The following is a 27,471-nucleotide window of genomic DNA, read 5'->3' as shown; positions in this document are numbered from 1 at the left end:
TATCAATTTTAATAATTATATAATTTAAATTACATTAGTGCTCCCTTTATGCAGTTAATGTTTATATTTCAGTCTTTATGAAAGTTCTGTATGCATATTTTTTTGCCTTCTGTACATGTTACTCTTTGGGTTTAACAAATTCAATATGTGAAATCATTTTATTAATCCCTTTCTTTTCCAGAAAAACACTCTTTCAAAACTATTACCCCAATATCTAGAAATGCATATTATAGTGGAAAAAGCTTTGGTAAGTCAAACTATTTCCTTTTACCTATTTTTTTTTCTCTCTCTCTTTATTCTCTTTTTCTCTCTCTGGTACTTTTTCTTTCTTTAAACGTAATGAATTTTTTTCTTCATTTTAAACTGTATGGAATTTTTTTATTGTTTTCAAATAAAGATACTTGGTTTTAGTGTTCATTATGACTAAAATCCCATACTGGCCTAGAATGCTTTACATTATCTAGCCCATGCTTCATCTCCAGCTCAGCTCAGTATCTCTTTGAACCCATTTTTTAACAGCCTTACCTTGCCCTTGCCTTGACCTACTGTAGCCTCTTTGGTAATATGTTTTCTTTGAATATACCAGGTATTTACTATTTTCAATATTCATTTAATAATTTTTTCAACCTTATAGAGGAATAATTGTCAAATATAATTTTATATATTTAAAGTGTACAATGTGGTGATTTGATATACATGTACATTATGGTGCTTACCAAAATCAAGATAATAAACACATCCATTGCCTCACATAGTTAACTTTCTTTTTTTCTTTCGTGTGTGTATGGTGAGATCACTTACAATGTATTTTCATATACTTTCAAATATACAATACAATAGAATTAACTCCAGTCACCATGCTATGTATTAAATCCTTAGACCTTATTCTTCTTATAATTGGAAGTTTGTGTTCTTTGACCTATAGCTCTTCATTTTCCTCTGACTCTAGCCATTGGCAACCACCATTTTATTCTTTGTTTATATAAAATCACTTTTTTTTTCTTTCAAGAATCTACATACAAGTAATTTCATACAGATTTTGTTGTTGTTCTCTGTCTGGAATATATCACTTAGCATAATTCCTTCCAGGTTCATCATGTTGTTTAAAATGGGAGAATTTCCTTCTTTTTTTAATGAATTTTATTGTGTTTATATATAGCATATATTTTTGTTTATGCATTTCTTGATAGTATTAGGTTGTTTACATATTGAGATTATTGTTAAGAATGCTGCAATCAATATGGAAATGTAGATATTTATATGAGATACTAATTCTATTTTTTAAAAGATATTTATATATACCAAGGAGTGGTATTACTGAAACATATGGTGGTTGATTTTGAAATTATTTAAGAACTAATATTTAATTTTTTCTTCAGTTCAGAGAACTGGTTGTTAAAATGGCACTTGTAATCATGGTTCTTCTAAAGTGTGTACCTGGGCAGCCGCCCAATGGTGAAATCACAAATTTACATTCTTTACTCTTTCTTAACATTTATCTGTGCAACAATGTATTCTAAGCACCGATAGTAATATTGATTCTTTTCATAGATGAAAAAAATAACTGATGGAACTATGCTTGTAATATTTATTTATTCATTTCATAAAACTCTTTATGCCCCGGATGAAATACTACATTTTAATTCCCTTGCATTTGTTACTTCAGTGAACATTAAACACATAACATAAAGAGAAAAAGTGCCAAACAACAAGGGGGTGACAACTTGTATTTTTTGTCAGATATTAGCTAATATGTTTTATTAATATTTTAAAACTCTTTCTTATAACAATATAGTTTTGTGTACCTCTTTTATTATTCTTATCTAAGTATTAAATGCATGAAATAATAAAATGCTCTTTTGTATATAGATTTTTTATACTTAAAACAGTCATTAGGGCAGAAAACCAGTTTTTAAATTATTTGAACTCCACTACTGCTTAGGTGTGAAATTGTTATGTCAGTATATTTTACCCATAGGGGATATTGGTAAATAGTTTTCAAAAGTGATTATAAATTTATTCTTCCATTAATAATGTATGAAAGACTCGATTTCATATCTTCAGAAAAAAATTGCTATTGATATTTTTTGTTTTAATTTGCCAATCTTGTATATGTATTGAGGATTATACAGTTGTTTGTATAAAAAAAGACATGCAGGTTATGATTATAATAATACAAGAATAAACTGTTTCTCATACTGACAACTGTAAATTTACTTTTGATCACCCCTGTATAATACTTGCCTAATGCAATATCTTTATATTTTAAAGATATATATTTAATATTTTATTCATCCAACAGAAATATTTAATTAATTTTAAATTACTTCTTTCATCAACATTTGTAAACAAAACATCAGTTTCAAATATTATGGTAATTGTGAATGAGTAGATATACAGATTTTTAAAGGTTGTTTGGATTTTTCCAAATATGACTCAAAAGAACAGATGTATTCATTAGGCTCCCAAAAAGGGGTCTATATCTTTTCAAGAACTTAACAGTTATAGAGAAAATCTTTCTTTTCTTTATTCTTTTACATTATTTTATGTCCTTTTTTGTCAACTTTTTTGAATCATTCAGTTCACATAATTTTTACTTCACATCATTATGATTTCTATCTTTTTCTTGTAAATAGATGTATATATTTGAGCATTTCAATTATTTTTTAATTTTCTTTAGTTATTTGCTCTTTTTACTTATTAAGCATACAACCAGAAATACTATGATGTCTTTTGTGTCAACAGAATATTTCTAGCTCAAGAAATCCCCTTTGTAATAAAGAGGAATCTGTAGTTACTTTAGTATCTCTTTAGGATCTTAAATATTTCTGCTCAAGAGTGTCTTTAAAATACATAACAAATAAGAATCTCTTTTGAATGTCCAAATATTATTTTTAATTGTTGATTTTCTTTTATAAATGTTATCATCTTTATCTTAGTATGTTTAAATTGTTTGACAAATCTTACAGTTTTCTTTCCTGATATCATCAAGATATAGTCATCATTCAAAAGATCGCTAGCACTTACATTTTAAAGAAACTAAAAACTTTTGTTTTTCAGTATGATTATATGGGATCAGAAATGATGGCTGTAACACAAAAAATTATACAAATTATTGGCCTTGTCAACACTGTAAGTTTTAACTTCTTACATTTATAATTTTATGAAAGATAATTAAAACTTATTTCTATTCTATCATAAATTAATGTCTTAACGGCCTTTAATTAGTTTAATATCCCAAATCCACTAACCTTTTTCTTTATTTGTATTTGTTTTTATGTAATTTTTATAAATATTACATAATTTTATTTCTAGATGTTTGCTCAGTTCAAATTGACAGTGATACTGTCCTCCTTGGAGTTGTGGTCCAATAAAAACCAAATTTCTACCAGTGGAGATGCTGATGATTTATTAAAAAGATTTTTGGTATGGAAAAGGGATTATCTTATCCTACGGCCCCATGACATAACATTATTACTTATGTAAGCATAATGTTCTACTTTTTAAAACATATACATAACTAATTCTATTAATTTGATAATTTAATGCATTTATGTGGGGTTTTTTCAACTTCTGTAGGCCCCTTTGAAAACGTAAAAGAAACATAGCTGTTGCTATGGGGTAAAAGTATAGTTAGAAAACTATTTTTTAAATGTTTTAATAAATCAGTTATATAACAATGTATTTTGGAGTACATTTTATGTAAAAAGATCTACTTTTCATAAACTTTTATGATATCAACTGTATACTATGGAATACATACATATAAGCCTTAGCTTATTAAAAATTCAAAAATTAACACTTTTTAGTTAACATTACCTATAATGTGCTAATACATTTTGTGTGTACTGTTTGACTTAGAGGGACTTTTTTTTAGTAATATTTAATGTTTTTTAAATGCTTATCTTTAGTAGAGGCAAGATTTTTTTCTTCACAAATTAAAAATCCTTTTTGTTTCAACTTTTAGTGACCAGATCAGTAGATGCAAAATAAAGGAAACTGAGGAGTTTGAGATAATAAAATATTATGAAGTATAGAAGTTAGGCGAGGAAAGATAATTGGTATTAAAGTAAATTATACTTTTCAATGATTTGAATATTCATCTATAATAGATACAGTATTATCCATATCAAAAGGTTGCATGTTTGAAAAATTATTTTAAATTTTATGGAAGATAATTTAATAAATAAGCAAGTAAAGTGTTCTGAATAACTATGCTAATAAAAAAAACCATGCTATAATGATGTAGTTACAGGAAACATCCTAAATATATGGGAGCAACATTTTCTGGCACAATATGTAAAAAAAGTTATGATGCTGATATTGCTGTGGTATGTAATATTTGTCCTTTATATTATATTTTATAAGTATTATTATATAAAGTTAAATAGTTTGAAGTAACTTGATTTTTTATTTATATGTATATTATTTTCTTGACACAACATTAATCTCAGAAAGTTTACTTAATTATAGATTTTAAACATAAGAAAAATATTAATAACAAACATTAATATACCCATTTAACAAATAGGCATAACAGATATTAACATTTGCATTTGATTTTCTAAGAAAAAAACATTAGAGTAAATTTAAAGCCTCTTGTTTGTCTTCTTCAAGTTCAAGAAATTTCACAAGTCTTAAGTATATAGCATGGTTAATTTTGGCCAAGTCAATACATAGGTATAAACATCACAGAGATCAAGAAATAGAATATTATCAACATTTCAGAAGACTCCAATGAATCACAACTCCTTTCAAAAAACAACCTCACCAAAGAAAATTACTATCCTGATACCTATGACTATTGGTTACGTTAACCTCTTTTTGAGCTTTATGTAAAAATAATGAAATAATGCAGTATGTATTCTTGTATCTGCCATTTATTTGCTCAAAATTATGTCTGTGAAATTTATTCATGTTGATTTGTGAAGGAATAGTTTATTCATTCTTTTACTCTGTATTTTAAAATAATATGCTCCTGAAATTTCTTGATTTTCAAGTTTAGACATTATCCATGGACTTCCTATTATTGAAGTAAAAATTTTATGTCCTCATAGCTCATCATATCTATTCTTCCTTTATATTCGGATAGCTTATTAAAATTATGTTTTTACTCTGATGAGACACATAATGAACTCAAAGTAAATTACTTTTATTGAATATTTGGTTTTTAAAAAATTAATAATTGCATCATAACATCAGTTAATAAGATTACATAGGTTTCAAGTGTAAACTTCTATAAACATGATCTATATATTGCATTGTGTGCCTATCACCCAAAGTCAAGTTTTCATACTTTACTATATATCTGACTCCCTTTACCCTTCACTACCCCCCACATCCCTTCCTTTTGCTAACTACCATACTGTTGTCTGGGTTTATGAGTTTTTGTTTGTTTTTCTTGTTTGTTCACTTGTTATTTTCAGTTTTATAGTCCACATATGAGTAAAATCATATGGTTCTTAACGTTTTCTGTCTGACTTATTATGCTTAGCATGAATTTTCAAGGTCTATCTACATTGTCACAAATGGCAGTATTTCATCTTTTCTTATAACTGAGTAATATTCCATTGTGTATATGTATAACATCTTCTTTATCCAGTCCACTATCAAGGGACACTTTGGTTGTTTCCATATCTTGACCACTGTGAATAATGCTGCAATGAACATGGGAACACACATGGCAATTTTATTTTATTTTTTTGTATACACACCTAGAAATAAATTGCTGAATCATCTGGTCATTTTGCTTTCAATTTTTTGAGGAGCCTCCATTATAGCTATACCAGTTTACATTCACATAAAAAGTGTACCAGGGTTCTCATTTTCTTTATATCCTCACCAACATATTTTTTTAATCTTTTTTATTTTTATAATAACTATCTTATGTGTTGAGGAGTGATACCTCATTGTGGTTTTTGTTTTTATTTCCCTGATGATTAGTGATATTGAACATCTTTTCATTTACCTGTATCTACTTGTATGTATTCTTGGGAAAATGTTTTTCGGAACTTTTGTCCACATTTTAATCAAGTGATTGATTGATTGATATTGTGATTTAAAAGTGTCTTATACATTTTGGGTCTAACCCTTTATTGGATACATGGTTTTCAAATACTTTCTCATATTCCATAAGTTGCCTTTGCATTTTGTTGATTGTGTTCTTTGCTGTGCAGAAACATTTTAGTTTCATGTAGTCCCACTTGTTTATTTTTGCCTTTGTTGTAAGTGCTTTGGCAGTGAAATAAAAAATAAGCATTGCCATGGACAGTGTCAAGGAGCCTTTCTTGTATACTTTTTTTCTAAAAAATTTACAGTTTAAATCTTTAATCTATTTTGAGGGGGTTTTTTTGGTGAATGATGTATGGTAGGAGTCATATTTCATTCTTTTGAATATCATGGCTCCTTTTAACCTGCAGGATCTATAATGATGGTCACTCTTTCTTATATCTGTGATTAATTTTTTGTATAATCACTTCCCTTTCTCTACAGTATAACTAGGTAGGTTATTTAATTCTGTTGTAAAATACTTTATACAAGAAATTTATTTTTAATTGTATAATTATGATAGTACAAAACTATATCTCCTTTCTCTCAACTGACATTAAAAGTCCAGTTTCTGGCTTCTACATCTTGCCCTAAAACCCAGTAGTCAGTAAGATATCATCTATGTTCTGTTCTAGTTTTAATCTCATTTTAAAAACTGATACTGGGATTTCTTTCCAGCTTAGCTCTTATAGGACAACAGGAGAAAATACTTATTTACTCATTTTTCTGTTTTCCTAGATGATAGTCCATTTTTTAAAAATTTTTATTTTATTTTATTGATTTTTAGAGAGAGTAGTGAAAGAGAGAGAGAGAGAGAGAGAGAGAGAGAGAGAGAGAAGGGGGGAGGAGCAGGAAGCAACAACTCCCATATGTACCTTGACCAGGCAAGCCCAAGGTTTCGAACTGGCGACCTCAGTGTTCCGGGTCGATGCTTTATCCCACTGCGTCACCACAGGTCAGGCGATAGTCCATGTTTTTATTCACATACATGCACACACATACACAAAATCTTTTTGCTTTTAGATATGCATTACTAAAATTTTACTCACTATAAATTTCAAGTGGAAAAATTAGAGAAGTTCCAAGAATTTTGCTTCTAATCAGTAAGGGATGAAAAAATATCACAATTTATGTTTCAAAGTAAAATAATATGAAATGCCACTCTGAACTGCTACCAACCTTTTTAAAAATCTTTTATTTTTAAATTCAGTGAGAGGAAGATAGAAAGAGATGCAGACTCCCACATGCACCCCTACTTGGATCCACCCACTAAGCCCCCTAGGGAGCGATGTTCTGCCCATATGGGGCGTTGCTGTATTGCTCAGCAACTGAGCTCTTTTTAGCGCCTGAGGTGGAGGCTATGAGGCCCTCCTCAGCATCTGGGACCAACTTGCTTTAATCAAGCCATGGCTGCGAGAGGGGAAGAGAGAAAGAGAGAGAAAGAAAAAAGAGGGAGGGGGATGGGTGGAGAAGCAGATGGGTGCTTCTCCTGTGTGCCCTGACCAGTAATTGAACCCTGGACATCCACAAGCCTGATCAATGCTCTACCACTGAGCCAACTGACCAGGGCCACTACCAACCTTTCTAAATAACTTCTCATGCCTAATTTCTTTACTTGGCTTTTCCTATGGCTCTAATTTCTGTTACTTCTTCACTCAAACTACTACAACTTGTTTTTTTTATTTTTTTGTTTGTTTGTTTGTTTGTTTTTTTACAGAGACAGAGAGTCAGAGAGAGGGATAGACAGGGACAGACAGACAGGAACGGAGAGAGATGAGAAGCATCAATCATTAGTTTTTTGTTGCAACACCTTAGTTGTTCATTGATTGCTTTCTTATATGTGCCTTGACCATGGGCCTTCAGCAGACCGAGTAACCCCCCTCCTCGAGCCAGCGACCTTGGGGTCCAAGCTGGTGAGCTTTCGCTTAAGCCAGATGAGCCCGCACTCAAGCTGGCGACCCCGGGGTCTCAAACCTGGGTCCTCCTCATCCCAGTCTGACACTCTGTGCCTCCGCCTGGTCAGGCAAACTATTACAGCTTTTAAATAGATTCCCAATATAAGCATCCTGTCCCTATTCATATTACTGGGTCATTTTCCAAACTTTATGTCTTAGCCTAAATATCAGTTCCACAAACATATGTTTTCTAATTACATAGTTATACCCTTCCTCAAAATTCTCCATAGGAACACTTTTATTTCTTCAGAGTACTTTTCATTATCTCTTTATATTTGGAAAGTTTATTGTGATTTCCTTCTTATTTTCTTTCTCTTCTATAGTTTAAGTTTCAGGTGTGAATGTATTCTATTTCTTGCATGCCTCTGTACTCCCCATCTTCTATCTTTGTACCTGACACATGTGTGTACTGAATTAATATTTATTAATCAGATGAATTATTTTAATGAAAAACTTAAAAGCATTTTATATTGATTGAATGGAAATTCTAAGTGTGTTTACAGCTACATAATTTGGCTATGTCAGATTTTAAACCAGAGAATATTGGTAGTTTGATCACTTTTTACATAATCTTTTGCCTCTTAATCAATTTACTAGTATGGGTATTCATGTCAATGACATATCAAAATAAAATGTAAAATATGCTGAAGATAAGAAGTATTCAAATATATATTTTCATAAGAAAAAATGTATTAATTTATTGCCTGTTTTTATTTTTTTCTTATAAAGTGTTTTTTTTAATATTTTTTGTTTTAGTATACAGATGGAATAACTTTGGAGGGATTTTCAGTTATTATAGCTCAACTACTTGGCCTTAAAATAGGATTAACATACGATAACATCAATGAATGTTCTTGTTCAAGAGCTAAATGCATAATGAATCATAAAGCAGTGTAAGGCATTCTTTTTCTTCTCAATTAATTTCACATATATTTGTGAGGTTGTTTACAGATGTGATAAATGTATTATTCTTTATATTGAAGTACACATCAAAAATTGAAAAGATATGTTGTGCTTGACTTGTAGTGGCACAGTGGATAAAGCATCAACTTGGAAACACTGAGGTTGCTGGTTCAAAACCCTGGGGTTTCTTGGTCAAGGCACATATGATGCTTTTTGTTCCTACCTCCTCTCTCTCTCTCTCTCTCTCTCCTCTCTCTAAAAATAAATAAAGGCTTAAAATTTTTTTAAAGAATGAAATGTTACACATGATGAGATATCTCAGTAACAAATTTGTCCAAGTGATATAAGACTCCAGAAAGTGACAATTTCATGATTAAGAAATACTCACTAAAGGAAATTACAGGGAAAATTTTGAGATTTATGAAGACTATGAATTATTGTATAAACATTTAATTCTTTTGTTGTTTTGGTTGTAGTATTTGTTGATCAAGGCAAAGAGTCTAAAATCGTCCATAACAATATAACAATACTGGCAGATTTGGCAGTATTTCGAGGAAAAGAAATAAGAGGAAGAATTTGAAAAGGAAAAAAAATTCTTATTTTCATATATAATTGACTACTTACATAATATACAGAATTCATACACAATTAGAATAGCAACAGCACAAAAAAAATTGTTAGGATGATCAGTTTGACAAAAAAGAGAAAGGAACACCTAGTGTGTGTATACCATCACTAAGGAAATAGATGGCATTATAATATTGCTGATTCCTCCTGAAGGGATTTATATATACATTCAGTACAATTACAATCATTATTTTATATTTTTTAGAGAATTTGATAAATTCTATGGGTCATTATAAAGTGGATAAGATAAATATAGACAACCATTTGAAGAGTATGAGGTAAATTTATGATTATGGAAGGATTTTATTGAAGAGATATACTACATATTATTTATAGAAGTAAGGAGAAGAGGAACAAAGATGATGGTGTTGAATATAATGATGATTTAAGAATAAATTAGAAAAGACAGGATTAGTGCATAAGTAGAGGGGCTGGCTTTTATTAGAGTTGAGTCTATGTAATCATTGCTATAGACTGTTAAGAGAGTAAATACATAAAGATAGTTTGGTTAATGATGGTGGTAAATACGAAGACAATTTCTTCTGATAGAAAGCTAGGAGCAAGAAGTATAAGAGCATTGATAGAAGATGTGAAACTCTTGTCTTGAAAATTAGAAATAGCTTAGGACATGTGATTGGATTGTTGGTCTTTTTGAAGACATACATAGAATTTGTACTATCAATACAAATTTAATATGAACTAAATAGCAGGTTTGCTTATTTTGGCCTATTTAATTTTAGCTACCAAAGAATATATGTAAAGAAAGTGGATAGTTGACATTGGCCAAGTTAATCTCTGTGGAATTCAGAGTTAGGAGTGCAAGGGAAGCTATGTTCTCTTGAAATAATAATTTCAATTTTTTCCTACCCTACACTTGGAACTTTGGATAAGAAATTAAAGTACTTTGAGACAGCTACATTAGCTCAGTTTATTTTATAGTTGTCTTAGGCCTCAGTGGTAATCTTCCCAACAAAACCCCAGTCATTTAATACTTATTTAGAAATGCCTATGTGTATGAAAATTATATATATTATATGTATTACTATAATATATGGCATATATGATATATATACATATTACATGATGTGTGTGTGTGTGTATCATGTTCATTTCTTCTTTGCCATTGTCATCCTGTATGCAAAGGTCATAAAACATAAATTGTTTTCACCCACCTCAAATAAAAGTTCCAAATACTGATTAATACTTTTAATTTTCACTCAAAATGCATGTGGTCCAAATAGGAAATAATCTGTGTTTCTATCATTAAACTAATTTTGTGTAAAAAGATATCAGTGTTCAAAGTTTGTAACTTTTTGCATGAACTTGGTCTGCAAAATCAGAATGGCCCTGTTTCCTATTAAAACAAAGTAATTTTCATGGGGCAAAAGTCACACAATGCAGGGCACAGATGATGTTTTATTGTATTGCAGACCTGAATCTGTACCTCAATAAACTCAATTAAAAACAAATAAATAAATATTTTTTAAAATAAAATTTGAAATTCACACGAGAAAAAAAAAAGTAGTTAAAAGTAACAAAACTCTGGCTGGTTGGTTCAGCAGTAGAGGGTCAGCGTGTGGAGGGCCCGGGTTCAATTCCTAGTCAGGGCACACAGGAGAAGCGCCCATCTGCTCCTCCACTCCTCCGTCATTTCTCTTCCTTCCTCTCCTGTAGTGATGGCTCGAATGGTTGAAGCAATTTGACTGGATTCTGAGGATGGCTCCATGGCCTCAACTGACATGCTGAAATAGCTCAGTTGCTGAGCAACAGAGCAGCAGCCCTAATGGGCAGAGCATAGCCCTGTAGGGGGCTTTCTGGCTGGATCCCCACCCAGGTGCAGGATGGAGTCTGCCTCTCTATTACTCTGCCTCCATGCCTCTTTTAAAAAAAGTAACAGTAATTTGCTTAAATAACTTAAATTCTTGTGATATTTCTTTTACTTTTTCTTATTCAATTACAGATACCTGTCAGTGAATGCTAAAGCATTTCTCTTTTTTTCTCACACTCTCCCAACTCTGAAACCTTGGTAGTTTTATATTCTTTCCTTGGAGCCTCAGGAGGCAACCCAGGATCTCTTTCATCTCAAATATAGCTATTTTAGGTGATACTATTTCAGACATGATTGCTTGGAGTGGCAATGTGCAGTAGAAATAAAATGTGAGCCACATGAAATTTTCAGTTTTCCAATAGCATTAAAAAAGTCAAAGTAAGCATTACAAAAGTCAGGTAAAATTAATTGCACTAATGTATTTTATAATACATTTTATTTAACCCAGTATTTTCAGAATACAATTATTTCAACATGTAAACAACAGGAAATTTGTTAGTTGCAAATGTTATATTTGTGTGAGTGTGTGTATTGGTATAAACTGTGAGAAAGAAAAAGAGTCCGGGATCTCACGAATGTTCTTTGTCTGAACATCTGTAAGAGTGAGCTGCCAGAAACTGAGCACAGTGCATGAGGAGGTTTCGTTAAAAAGATCAGTAGTTCAATATTTTATGTTGTATAGTTGAAATGTCTATTGGGCATCTATTAGTTTTACCTACTAAATACTCCCCTGGAAATATAGCTCTGAACTTGAGTATAAATACCTTCATAAAACGTATTTTAATGCAAAAATTTAGGACTAATAAAAATAAATTTTAAAATACTAATAAAGTACTATGTAGAATAATTAATACTGAAAATGTAAGTAGAATTTGGGAGGGGATATCATTTCAAACAATGTTGTCAAGAAAGACCACATTAGAAGGTGATATTCAAACAGACATCTAACTGAAATAAGGGAAGGAAGATTTGGATATATAAGAGAGAAGCATACCAATGGAGAGAAAGATAGATGACAGATGGAAGGATGGATGAATGGATAGATGGATAGATGCTTGGATGCATGGATGGATGCATGATAGATAGCTTATTGCACCTTATTGCTTTCCAGGAAAGATACACTCTCAATGCTATTTTACTTTATTTACTTTTTGTGTATGACAGAAATAGAGACAGGGAGAGGGACAGATAGAGACAGACAGATGGGAAGGGAGAGAGATGAGAAGCATCAATATTTAATTTAATTTAATAGCATCAATATTTAAACAATATTTAATTTAATTCTTTGTTGTGGCACCTTAGTTGTTCATTGATTGCTTTCTCATATGTGCCTTGACTGGGGGGGCCACCGCAGACCGAGTGAACCCTTGCTCGAGTCAGCGACCTTGGGCTCAAACTGGTGAGCCTTGCTCAAACCAAATCAGCCTATGCTCAAGGTGGCAACCTTAGGGTTTCGAACCTGGGTCCTTCTTGTCTCAGTGCGACGTTCTATCCACTGCACCACAGCCTGGTCAGGCTCAATGCCATATTAAAATTTTAAAGATAAGCAATGATAAATTAAAATTTAATCTTGATTAACTTTATCTTGGCTAAGGTACAAGTTTTTCATTTGAACCATCTTGAAACATTATATATGGAGTATTGTTTAGATGTGCTTTTAACTAGAAGAATTTTATTTCATTTTAGGGGTTCCAGTGGTGTAAAGATTTTTAGCAACTGTAGCATGCATGATTATAGATATTTTGTTTCCAAATTTGATACTAAATGTCTTCAGAACTTTCCAAATTTGCCACCATTAGATAAGAATCAATCAGTGTGTGGTAATGGAGTTTTGGAACTTAATGAAGAATGTGACTGTGGCAGTGAAGAGGTAAGTAATGAAGATTGAAATTTGAGTACCATTTCTTGTGTTTTTAATGAGTGATTGCCATGATATATATGGGATAGTATGCAACTATGTCTTCAAAATAGAACTAAGATATGAAAATGGAGATAACATACATAAAGCACTTTCCCTCACCTCTTTAATTAAGACGACAAATAAGTCATGTAAATTTGGTTTGCACACACTGTACCTAATTAACCCAGCAGAGATTTTGAATATATAGGCTAAATAAGGTCTTTTTAATCCACAATTTATTCCCTAACTCATATGACCTTGGTCTCTATTTTCTCTACAAATTTCTCCTGAATTTCATTCAGATTTTTCTGTCTTTTATGGTTGCAAGAATCTAGAAACATTGTAATTTTTTCTTTATCATTCTCAAACATTCCTATATTTCCAAGTTTAAAGATAATCATAATTTTTTCTATTTACTCACTTCTAAGTATAGGTGTAAAGTCTACTGTAGATCAATCAACCAAATATTCAAAGCACACCATTCTCAAAAAAATAGGACACATATTTTATTACATTATCATTAATGTATAGTATCTAACAATTCCCTTCTACTTACAGTGTTTTTCATGAGTACTTCCTAGCAGTTACTTCAATTTTGTATCTACTGACAAAAATAACTGACCACCACTGGTTTATATAACATTAAATTTCTACTTAAACTTTTGTAATCATCTACCATTACCAAAAGTAACACAGGAATGTAGATACAGTATAGAAAAAATAACAATATTATAACAATTTTGTATGGTAACAGAAGTTACTAGTTTTATTGTGGTGATCACATAATAAGGTATATACTTGTCATATCACTGTGTTATATGACTGAAACTAATATAATAGTATGTCATCCATACTTTAATAAATTTTTTTGATTAGATGATTTTAAGTTAAAAGAGATAAAATTAAGTTACTGTCTTGAGCTTTTGTACTTAATGATGAAATAAGTAAAGGCACATAAAGTGCACTTTCAATATATTAATATTGCAACAATAGTAAATTAGAAAAAAGTGTTAAGCATATAATAATAGTATGAAAGAATTTTATAAATGCAATATATTAATGTAGAAACAGTATTTAACTTATTAACTTTATTTAACTTATTACCTGTCATTTTACCTTGTAAAAATATATATATTGACATATTTTTGTTTATTTCTTATATAGTAAAATATGACACATGATTAATATACTCAATGTATTTTATTATATATATTTCCTAACAGTACTAACTTTATTCACAAAGAGAAACTTTAGTAAAAAATTTACCAAAAAGACAATTCAGGAGAATTTTCTTCTGGAAACTCACTCTTTTTCTCCCAAAGATATGTCTCCATATTGTCAATTAATGAATTAACTACCAACAGAATTAATTACTACCAATGTGTTAATAATTACAAATAGTTACTAACCAATTAATTACCATTTTGTAATGTTACTGATCAACTGGTATTTTATGTTATTTATTTAATTCTTATATTTGAATGTGCCTTTGTACTTTCTAGAAGTAGTAAAATTATAAAGCTTCATTGGTTATAAATATAGTGTATAATTGAATGAACACAGGAAAGTATTGAATAGATGTTGAGATTAAGAAACAAGAGCTATTAAATGGTTGAACTAGGATAATATTTCTTCTTGTGAAATTTTAGGAATGTCAGTTTAAGAAGTGCTGTGATTTTAACACATGTAAACTGAAAGGCTCAGCAAAATGTGGTTCTGGACCATGCTGTACAGCAGAATGTGAAGTAAGTTTTCAATATCTATGAAAAGAAAATCGAATGTAATAAAGAAAACTAGTTTGGTTTAATTAATGTAGAATTGATGAAAGAATGTAGAAGTAATTCACCGGAACAAAATGGAGAGTGCAAAAACTACCACAGCATGAAACTGCTATGAAATAAATAAGGCATCTCAGATCAGTACTAATTATTCTATGGTGTTGAAAACAGTTTACTGTATTCTAAGTTATCAAATAAAGAGTAACATAGTCATATATATTACATAGTAAAAAACCCACTCTCAAAAAAATTGTAAAGTCAAATAAGTAGTAAATTATTAATTGTGAAAAATTGTAACATGAATAGCAGACAAATGTGTAACATATAGAAAAATGCAAAGAACTCTCACATATTGATAAGTAAAAGGCAAATCATACACACATAAACGCACATGCACACAGAAACAGAGTACCCAGGTAATTTACTACAATGAAATTACAATTGTTCATGTGTACATTACTCTTCTACAATAATTGGGATGAACATAAAAAAACAATATACAACATCATAGAGCAGACATCCAATAACAGTGTTAAAAATAGTAATGTCAGATATGGGCTAAAGAGTGGGGCCAGAAATCTCTTTTGGATAGTGTTTGTGAATTTTGAATTGCTATAATTCCTTTGGTGGACAATATTTGCACATCTCTAAAGAGTATAAGTTATCAAATTAACTGATTATTGTTTTTATCTCTTCTATGTATATACCCTAGAATCATGTACATGTGTGGAAACCTCAAAAAAGATTATTTCTTAATTATAGATTGTCTGCAATAGCAAATTACAAAGGGAAATTTAATATTTATTAACATTGGAATGGTAATGTAAATTATTGTCTATTATACAAGAATTAACAGATTCAGGCTAAATATACATGCACTAATATGCTGTTATCTTCTATATATATGTTTAAATAAGAATGAAAGTTTCATAATTAAAAATATTTTATAATTCTAATTCTGATAAATTAAATCACATAATTTTTCATATATTTTTATCTAATTTTTAAATTGACATAGTGTCTTATAGCAAAATTCTTTCAGTAAATATTTCTGAGTATTATTGCAAACATATTCAGTCTTATAAGTAGCACCATAATCAAGGAATGGATTATTTTATCACCACTCCCAAAACAATCCTTGCACTGCTTGGTAGTCAATTCATACCTTCTCCAACAGACCCTGGTAAAACCACAGATGTGTTTTCTACATCTCTAGTTTTGATTTTGCAAAACTATGATGTAAATTGAATTAGACAGTATGTGTAAACACTGTCATTAAGCTTCTTCATAAAATGCATTTGTGATTCAATCATGTTGTGGTGTTTATCAGTAGTTCATTTCTCTTGCTGAATAGTTTTGCAAGTATTGTAAGAATGTACCACAGTTTATTAATACATCCCCTAGTTGAGGAACATTTGAGTTGTTTTAAGTTTTTGAGGATGAAAATAGTGTTGCTATGCATAATATTCATGAGCAAATTTTGTATGAGCATAGAGCTTTATTTCATTAAGATACCTGCAACTAAGGTTATTGGGTCAAACGTTAAATATATTTTATATATATAGAACTATTTAAGAAACTGACAACCAGTTTTTCAAAGTAGCTACTTTGAATTTCTAACCATTTATGAAACTTACAATTGTTCTGAAAACTAGAAGAAAACTCTAAAAATATGTAATATATGATTTCACTCTGTCTTTGCTATTGGTTCATTACTTATATTTTAAAAATCATTTTACAGGTTGTCACAGAATTTACAAATCTTTAATTAATCAGTCTAATTTCATATACTGTACCATTTCATGTGCAGTGAATAGACCTGCTTATATAACACTCTCATCTACTATAAACACAAAATACATTGTTACTATTTTTGCTTTATGTACTCTTATCTTTTAGAGAAAATAAAGAAAGAAAAAAAGGAATTTTATAATTAACACCATTTATTCCCTTTCCAGCTATCTTTATTTTGTTTTGTAAATTTTTATTTGGTATTTTATTCCTTGTGCCTAAAGACCTTTCTTTACTATTTCTTTTAATTTAGGCCTGCTGAAAATCAATTCTCTCAATCATTTTATTTATTTATTTATTTATTTATTTATTTATTTATTTATTTATTTTTAGAGAGAGAGAGACAGGGACAGACAGAGACAGACAGATAGGAAAGTAGAGAGACAACAAGCACCAATTCTTTGTTAAAGCACGTTAGTTGTTCATTGATTACTTTCTCATATGTGCCTTGAGGTGGGAGGGCTCCAGCTGAGCCAGTGAACCCTTGCTCAATCCAGTGACCTTGGGCTCAAGCCAATGATCATGGTGTCATGTCTATGATCCCACACTCAAGCCGGCAACCTCGGTTTTCAACCCCATGGCCTCTTCTGCATCTGAGGCCAATGCTCTATCCACTCACTACACCATCTCCTGGTCAGCCTCTCAATTATTACTTACCTTAGAAAATTATTTCATTTTAAAAATATTTACTTCCCAAGTATAAACTTCCAGATTGAGAGAGGTTTTTATTCACTTTTAAGATGTCATTGTATTCATTCATTAGACAGTATTAAACTGGAGTGTAGTATGTGTGTGTCTTACTTCAATATATATAGTTGGTCAGCATTTGGACTTGGTGAACTTCACAATTGAAGACAATGAATTATGGCTTAAGTCATAAAATTTGACAATAACTATATTATTTTTCTGAGATATGCAATAAAGCTTTTTTGCTCTCAGATAATAATAAATATAATGATTATGATGATGATAGCTATTCCATACATGTTTATTAGGTGTTGTTCTAAACACATTTTACATTCAGTTTAATACTAACAAGAACCCTATGAGAGAATGATTATTACCCCAAGTTAACAAATGAGAAAATTTCAGGACAGCGAGATTACATGTCTCACCCACACAAACTAGTGAAAGTCTGAGCAAGAGATTAAGATCAGGCAAATTGCTTCTTGTGTCTATACAGAAACAAAAAGGTAGAGGCAATATTCCTCCACTTTTGAGGAACAGGTATGTTAAATCGAATCTGTTTAGTTTCTCTCCAAATTCTGGGTGAGTCAGATTGCCTCCTGATAAAGAATGACTAGAACTTAAAGAAAACACAATCAGTCTGAAGTGTCTATAAATAGAGCTAAGGCTAATAGAAGTCTTGTATGCAATTGCGAGACTGCGCGAGAACACTACAGTAGTGGTTTTATAGACCTAATAGTCTCTATAATTTCGTACAACATCAAGGCAATTAACTCTTTTGTGAGCCTGAACAAAATTTCTGGCAGGCTGGCACCAGTCTGTTGAAAAACACTTCTCCACAGGAAGAACTCTTTGCTCATAATAAAGCTCTATGGTTCTATGTTTTCCTTCCCTTAACTTCCTCTTTGTCTAGATAAATACCCCTCTCTCTTGTCTCACTCAGCAGAGTGTGCAAGTGGCTTGTCATGTCTGCACGTGCTGAATTGCAACCCTTTCTATTTTCCAAATAAAACCTTTTTGGTGACAATACTTAGTTGGTATTAATTTTCTGATGACTCTGCCCAAAATAGAACACAAAGCAGTTTGCAAAGGACCCATTTCAGACAATTACTTTTCCCCCGGGCTTCATAAGGAATACTGTACCTCATATTTCCTTCTGAGAACTAACTGTGCAACCGGGCTGTATTACTGATTTACTGATATTAGTCTGACTAGTCATAAAATAGAGCTAAATAAAAATATACTAATGAAATAAGGTTATTAAAGGATTCCTATAAAATGTTAAATTAAATTTGTTACTCTTATTACTATGATCCAATATTGCTAGTTTTGATAACCAGTTATGTATTCTGTAACCAGTCAAATGTATATAATCAATCCTGTGTTTTCACCTCTGGCCGATTTCACATTACAATCAAAAGGCCTGTTTTCCACTGGCTGGTGCACATGATACAAGCAAGAGGACAGTCCGACTGTGGGAATCTGTGAACACTTGTTAACATAATACGAAATGGACTCTGACCTTCAGATGTACCAACTTCAAGAGATATGGAACCTTCATCCACTTATCTGAACAAATTGTGCTAAGTCCCCTCAGCAAAGAACTCTTAACCCCTCTCTTTTGATTCCTTTCTTCTGGTTTAGTTTATTACCCACTGTTACAGTAATATAATGTTATAGTAATTAAATATATAGAAATATAGAAGATATTTAGAAATAATTTAGGATATAATATTAAAAGCCATTTAGGCAAGTGAATAATGCTATGCCCTCTGGGTGGGAACTATTCTAGTGTATACAGATATGACAGGCAAGAATATGCCTTTTGCTCAGGGTCTAGCTTGTGTGTGTGTGAAATTATACAAATAAAAAGAGCTCTCTAAAAGTGGCTTGATGTGACAATTCTGTAAATTAATATAAAAAAGGAACTCCCAAAAAGTGGCTTGATGTGATAGTGCTGTAGATTAACAGCTGCTAGAAAGCATATGTTAGAAAGGGTACTAAAGCCAAGGGCCCCCAGCTGCCGTTAGTCGTCCAGAATCCAATATTGAACGTAGACTGCACACCACTCTGACCAATGACAGACCAGAAGAGCGTGCTGCCAGGGCCCCGTTAGGCTGTACTCAGACACACCATAGGATTTGTGAGTAATAAAGTGCCTGTGTGATTCTTGCAACTAACTTGTGCGTCGATCTTGTCTTTCCTCCAGTGGCAATTGGTCTTGGTACCAATAAGTAGAATCCTCATAGCCACTTGAAGAGTAGTCTCAAAGAAGCTTCCAGCCCTGCTTTTAAGCAGGAGTGTCTCACTGCACAGAGAAGTCGAATTGGGGATGCCTGATTGATATAGAGCTCTGGCTCTACTAGGACACCCACCTCCTTTACCCTCTTTATAAAAATCCCTGCCTGCACCAGAAGGGAGAGATGAGCTTTTGAGGACAAGACTCCCCGATATTCTCAGGTGTCATGTAATGGTTTTCATGGCAATTGGCAACTGGACCTGCAGTTCATTTTTCCGGTTTCAACTATCTTAGTAACTCTAAATTTTCTTTTTCAGGTATCAATGATCAATCATACTTAATTTGATAAAAACTCTTCAATAAATAAAGACTGTCATTCATAGAACATGATTCCTTTTCTTTTTTCCTTCTAGATATCACTAGCAGGCACTCCATGTAGAAGGAGTGTCGATCAAGAGTGTGATTTTACAGAGTATTGCAATGGAACTTCTAGTAATTGTGTTCCTAACACTTATGCATTGAATGGCCACTTCTGCAGGTCGGGAACTGCGTACTGTTATAATGGACAATGCCAAACTACTGATAACCAGTGTGCCAAAATATTTGGAAAAGGTATTGCTCTTTCTTGTATAACTTACTTAAAATTTGGATGCCTCTGTAAAATATAGGTCAAAGAGCTCAAGAAGTGGGAAAACCTGAATCATGAGCTTAGTAAAATTAAATTTGAATTAAAGAAGGTTAGTTTTTTGGGGGTGAGGGGAGTAAAAAGGGACAAGTACACAGTGATGGAAAATGATTTGACTTTGGGTGATGGTAATCAACAGTTCAAATGCTATAAAAATGTTTACCTGAAACCTAAGTACTCTTATTGCTCAATGTCACCCCATTAAATTTAATTTTCTAAATAAAAATTTTAAAAAGGTTAGTTTTTGTAAGTGTTCAAGATTTTCCAAGAGAGTATTATAATTATTTTCCCTCATAGTTTGATTTTTGTTTTTGGCAGTTAGCTATTTGGGTAAAAATTGTGTTTACAGCTCATAATTTATATGGAGCTTAGAATGGCAAGTCAGTACATTCTGAAATTTTACTGAATCTTCCCTTTAACTTACATAGTCATGATCTAATTTTAATGGCATGAAGCTTAAAAAATTCAAAGTGAATTTTATTTAAGTATAGTCATGTTTTCTTATTGAAGAACTGCTAAGATAACAGCAGCCACAGGCCACTGATGAAATTTTATTTCTATAGTTTGATTTTTAAGCAATTTTTGAAAATAATTCAAATAAGACTCATGAATATGTAGATGATTTTTAGGCAATAATTATTCATGATACCTAATATGATTTTATATTCTTAGAAGAATTAAATTAAATTTGAATATATTAAAATATCTGAGTAAAATACCCAAATACATTTACTTATTAATTGAGTAAAGGTAGAATAACACCAAATGTCAGTTATTTGCCCAGTAGTAATATAAGGCATATATTTATAATTTGTACCAAATGGCATGCTACATGATTCAAAATTTTTTGTCATTTTTTGAAACTTGTCTGTAGTAATAAGTTTCAGATTAGGTGATTTAACCAAAAGTTAATCAGAACTGCATAGCTATGATATCCTGAGTCACAGGTCAGTCTTATTTTCTGTATGCTATGTTTTTAGGATGGTATTTTTTATTCATTTTGTTGTTTCTTTGTTTTTGTTTTTTTCAATGTTTATTTTTATTTGAAAATATTATTTGTCATTGCCACAGAAACTCATAATCAAGGCTTAATACATCACTTAAATATAAAATTAAGTAATATTTAATAATCACCTAAAAATTAAATTCAATAAGGAGAGTCTAGGACATACTTCTTATTTTAATAAATAAATCTTTGATCCAGAATTGCATTGACATTTAACATATTTTTGAGTTTCAATTAAAATACAGATGTTTGGGTAAGAGTTGAGCTTTCACGTGTTTCCTCCTCTGATCTATGCTCTAGTATCTCCACAATACTTTTCTAAGTGGGTCAAAAAGTTGATCTCTTGGTACAGAGATTCATTCATTCATTCATTCATCTTTTAGTCAATTATTTATCACTTATCTGAAACATGATATTTCTCTTAATCCTTATTTCACCAAAAATTATAGCAATCTTAGAACAGCAAAGACTGTTCTAAGATAGTGTAATACAGGAGATATATGAATTAGCAAATAGTTTTTTTAATTTTGCATTATATTAAGTAAATTTAAACTTTTAAAGAAATTTTAATTATATTTTTCCACTAAAAATATATCTACTGAGTTTCTGGCCCAGATATGTCAAAGTTGAGGGTTCCATCCCCAGTCACATACAAATCAAACCAGTGAGTGCATAAAGAAACAAGTCAATGTTTCTTGCTCTCTCTCTCTCTTTCTTTCTCTCTGTCAAATCAATAAGTATATTTGTGTGTATGTATATAGATATAGATATAGATATAGATATAGATATAGATATAGATATAGATAGATATAGATATACTGAGTGGGTATGTGCACAGAATTGATACTATTCAACAAGATGAACATAGTCACATGGTTAATGTACTCATGGAGCTTATGATGAAGCAATAAAGACAATAAAAATCTAAATATAAAACCTCTACTTTTGTTAAGTGCAGTTTAAAACAAAAATAAATAAATAAATAAATAATAGAATGCTGCAAGAAAGCGAAGATGTAGTGGACAGGGAAAGCACTGCCAGTCGACATTATTCTCCAGCTGTCAGCTCAATCGTTCAGAATTTATCTCAACTGCAAAGACACACCTCACTCAAGGACACACCCTCTCCATAGGCAACAAATATCCAGTCGTGCACATTTTGGCCCAATTAGGCACAAGTCAAGCTCAATTTGTACTCTGGCAGGTTGTTTATTTATTTCTTGTATCTTTATCTTAGGAATTTATTGGAAAGATGAATAGGAAATGAGTAGAAAAAATTCATGTCTGAAATCTTTCACCCACTTATGGTATTCTCTGCTAAACATTATTTTTATTTCTTTTTCTTTTTTTTTTTTTTTTACCTTTTTTCTCAATCTTAATAGCTTCTAACGGGGTTGGTCATGTGTTTGCTGAGTTTGCATCTCAGTTCTACTTCTCTTGTCTTCCATCCTGCTTCCTCCTCATTTCCAGATGTTCTGATCACTTATACCTTGCATGCTATGTTTCACCTAGTTGTTGGCTTTAGAATGCTACAGCCATAAATGGTTGGTATTGAGAACAGTGTGAGAAAATAGCTTATAAGACAAATTTTTATAATGAAATTGCTCATTGTCAGTAAGCATCATTGGTAGAAGTTCATAACATACTCACCCAGTGAACTGGGATGATATATAGTAAAAGAGAAAGCATTAGCAGGTACAGTTGAAATGTATGGGGAAATTAGTAACCACAAGGACAATGGAATTGAATAGTTATTATTAGCAAAATTGAAATGCAGAAAATGATAACAAAAAGGTATGCATATCCAGTAGGAGCTGGAAGTTTTCCCTTGTTAACTGATGAGGAGGTTTTCCTCTCTTAAAAGAAAAAGTTAGAGACAGTTGAGGACTTAATTATTAAACTAAAAGAACTCCAGAGAAGGTTAAATCTCAATCTAAATAAAAATCAGAGCAGAAATAAACGAAATAGAGAACAGAAAAACTATAGAAAAAATCAATAAAACAAGGAGCTGGTTCTTTGAAAAGATCAACAAAATTGACAAACCCTTGGCAAGAATCACCAAGGAAAAAAGGCACAGGACTCAAATAAATAAAATCCAAAATGAAAGAGGAGAAATCACCACAGACATCATAGATATACAAAGAATTATTGTAGAATACTATGAAAAACTATATGCCACCAAATACAACAATCTAGAAGAAATGGATAAATTCCTAGAACAATACAACCTTCCTAGACTGAGTCATGAAGAAGCAGAAAGCCTAAACAGACCAATCAGCAGAGAGGAAATAGAAAAAACTATTAAAAACCTCTCCAAAAATAAAAGTCCAGGCCCAGACGGTTATACTAGTGAATTCTATCAAACATTCAAAGAAGACTTGGTTTCTATTCTACTCAAAGTCTTCCAAAAAATTGAAGAAGAAGCAATACTTCCAAACACATTTTATGAGGTCAGCATAACCTTCATACCGAAACCTGGCAAGGATGGCACAAAGAAAGAAAATTACAGACCAATATCTCTAATGAATACAGATGCTAAAATACTAAACAAAATACTGGCAAATTGAATACTACAACATATTAAAAAAATAATACATCATGATCAAGTGGGATTCATCCCAGAATCTCAAGGATGGTTCAACATACGTAAAACGGTTAACGTAATACACCATATCAACAAAACAAAGAACAAAAACCACATGATCTTATCAATAGATGCAGAAAAGGCTTTTGATAAAATATAACACAATTTTATGTTTAAGACTCTCAACAAAATGGGTATAGAAGGAAAATATCTCAACATGATAAAGGCCATATATGATAAACCATCAGCCAACATCATATTAAATGGCATAAAACTGAGGACTTTCCACCTTAAATCAGGAACAAGACAGGGTTGTCCACTCTCTCCACTCTTATTTAATGTGGTGCTAGAAGTTCTGGCCAGAGCAATCAGACAAGACAAAGAAATAAAAGGCATCCATATCAGAAAAGAAGAAGTAAAGATATCACTTTTTGCTGATGATGTGATCCTATACATCAAAAGCTCGAAGGACTCCACAAAAAGATTACTAGAAACAATAAACCAAAACAGTAAGGTCGCAGGATACAAAATTAACATACAAAAGTCCATAGCCTTTCTATATGCCAACAATGAAATATTAGAAAACGAACTCAAAAAAATAATCCCCTTCACGATTGCAACAAAAAAAATAAAACACCTAGGAATAAACATAACAAAGAATGTAAAGGACCTATACAATGAAAACTACAAGGCATTGTTAAGAGAAATAGAAAAAGACACAATGAGATGGAAAAATATTCCTTGTTCGTGGATAGGAAGAATAAATATAATTAAAATGGCCATATTACCCAAAGCAATATATAAATTTAATGCAATTCCCATCAAAATTCCTATGACATTTTTTAAAGAAATGGAACAAAAAATCATCAGATTTATATGGAACTATAAAAAACCCCAAATAGCCAAAGCAATCCTAAGGAAAAAGAATGAAGCTGGGGGCATTACAATACCTGATTTTAAACTATATTATAGGGCCAGGATAATCAAAACAGCGTGGTATTGGCAGAAAAATAGACACTCAGACCAATGGAACAGAATAGAAAACCCAGAAATAAAACCACATATATATGGTCAAATAATCTTTGATAAAGGGGCCAACAACACACAATGGAGAAAAGAAAACCTCTTCAACAAATGGTGTTGGGAAAACTGGAAAGCCACATGCAAAAGAATGAAACTCGACTACAGCTTGTCCCCATGTACTAAAATTAATTCAAAATAGATCAAAGACCTAAATATAAGACCTGAAACAATAAAGTACATAGAAGAAGACATAGGTACTAAACTCATGGACCTGGGTTTTAAAGAACATTTTATGAACTTGACTCCAATGGCAAGAGAAGTGAAGGCAAAGATAAATGAATGGGACTACATCAGAATAAAAAGTTTTTGCTCAGCAAGAGAAACTGATATCAAAATAAACAGACAGCCAACTAAATGGGAAATGTTATTTTCAAACAATAGCTCAGATAAGGGCCTAATATCAAAAATTTACAAAGAACTCATAAAACTCAACAACAAACAAACAAACAATCCAATAAAAAAATGGGAAGAGGACATGAACAGACACTTCTCCCAGGAAGAAATACAAATGGCCAACAGATATATGAAAAGATGCTCAGCTTCATTAGTTATTAGAGAAATGCAAATCAAAACTACAATGAGATACCACCTCACCCCTGTTAGATTAGCTATTATCAACAAGATGGGTAATAGCAAATGTTGGAGAGGCTGCGGAGAAAAGGGAACTCTCATCCACTGTTGGTGGGACTGTAAAGTAGTACAACCATTATGGAGGAAAGTATGGTGGTTCCTCAAAAAACTGCAAATAGAACTACCTTATGACCCAGCAATCCCTCTACTGGGTACATACCCCCAAAACTCAGAAACATTGATACGTAAAGACACATGTAGCTCCATGTTCATTGCAGCACTGTTCACAGTGGCCAAGACATGGAAACAACCAAAAAGCCCTTCAATAGAAGACTGGATAAAGAAGATGTGGCACATATACACTATGGAATACTACTCAGCCATAAGAAATGATGACATCAGATCATTTACAGCAAAATGGTGGGATCTTGATAACATTATAAGGAGTGAAATAAGTAAATCAGAAAAAAACAAGAACTACATGATTCCATACATTGGTGGAACATAAAAACGAGACTAAGAGACATGGACAAAAGTGTGGTGGTTACCAGGGATGAGGGGAGGGAGGACGCAGGAGGGAAGGAGGGAGAGAGTTAGGGGGAGGGGGAGGGGCACAGAGAAAACTAGATAGAGGGTGACGGAGGACAATCTGACTCTGGGCGAGGGGTATGCAACATAATTTAATGACAAGATAACCTAGACATGTTTTCTTTGAATATATGTACCCTGATTTATTAATGTCATCCCATTAACATTAATAAAAATTTATTTAAAAAAATCTCAATCTAGTCTATTTTGTCAGTGTTAAGGTTCTACTGAGTAAAGAATGGAACCTGCAGTTGGGGTGAGAACAATTGAAAATACTTTCTTCATAAATTTGAGTCTCCAAACTTCTCTGAAACTTCTGCATCTATAGAATGGTACAGCACTGCCCCTTCACACCACCACCCACTTCCAATTAAGAATGGTGTGAGTATGTTACCCTCGCTTGAAGATAATGCAACAGCCTATCATTCACAGCCCAAATTATATTCTTGTTAGAATCTACCCCTCCTGGCCACTAGCTGAAAATGGAATTATGGCACAACAGAATAGAGCCCAAATGTGCTTGCAGCTAAAAAAGAGTAAAGGAACTATACCGCAACAGAGCTGTAGGTCCTAGCTAGCAGTTACTACCAGAATCAGTGATATACACCTGGAACTGGATCTGAGAGTGTTTGATCACAAGAATGAATGAAAGAATGTAAGATTGGATGAGAGAGAGTTTGTTGTTAAGGTAGCATTCTCCCAGGATACAGTGTCATCGTGGTCTCTCTGTGGGAATGAGGATTTACAGAGCTCAAGAAACAGAGCTCTTACCAAGTTTCAGCTTAGAGTAGGTCCACAAATCACTTGGTAATTACTTCTTAATCCTAGAGTTTTATAGAGAAAAGACTCTATAACTGTCCTCTTACAGAAATGAGTGCTACCTTCAAAGATAAAAAAAAAAAATGCACAGTTGGCTGGCTATATAATACCTATAATTAATTATTTAATTTGATCCATGCATAAACCAGATGATTCTCAGAAAATATTAATAATCTAGTAAAATGCATTTAGGTAGTAGATTAAATAATTGTATCTACTGTGCCAGATGTCATGTCTTTGCTAGAACAGATTAACATGGCCTCAAATATGTGGAAGGATATAGTCATTAACTAAGCAAATATATTCTTTCCTATTCCTATTTGAAAAGAGAATTTTAAAAAGCTTGCTTGGAATAGATAATAGTACTAATTTTGAGTTTTC

General features: G+C 31.8%; 1 protein-coding gene across 1 annotated transcript in view; it reads left to right on the top strand.

Moving 5' to 3' along the window:
* The window catches only part of LOC136404135 (disintegrin and metalloproteinase domain-containing protein 18-like), an 89,001-nt gene that overhangs the window by 24,370 nt on the left and 37,160 nt on the right, over positions 1–27,471 (top strand). Inside the window, exons 6-13 of the mRNA XM_066383597.1 lie at positions 182–247; positions 3,061–3,132; positions 3,316–3,482; positions 4,250–4,331; positions 8,760–8,896; positions 13,048–13,231; positions 14,911–15,006; positions 20,170–20,368. Of these exons, the coding sequence (XP_066239694.1) occupies positions 182–247; positions 3,061–3,132; positions 3,316–3,482; positions 4,250–4,331; positions 8,760–8,896; positions 13,048–13,231; positions 14,911–15,006; positions 20,170–20,368 (1,003 nt within the window). The remainder of the gene's footprint in view (positions 1–181; positions 248–3,060; positions 3,133–3,315; positions 3,483–4,249; positions 4,332–8,759; positions 8,897–13,047; positions 13,232–14,910; positions 15,007–20,169; positions 20,369–27,471) is intronic.

Source organism: Saccopteryx leptura, chromosome 4 (genome assembly GCF_036850995.1).
Source record: "Saccopteryx leptura isolate mSacLep1 chromosome 4, mSacLep1_pri_phased_curated, whole genome shotgun sequence".
NCBI lineage: Eukaryota > Metazoa > Chordata > Mammalia > Chiroptera > Emballonuridae > Saccopteryx > Saccopteryx leptura.
Note: the sequence above shows the minus strand (reverse complement) of the source record. Positions and strands in the feature narration are given on the sequence as shown.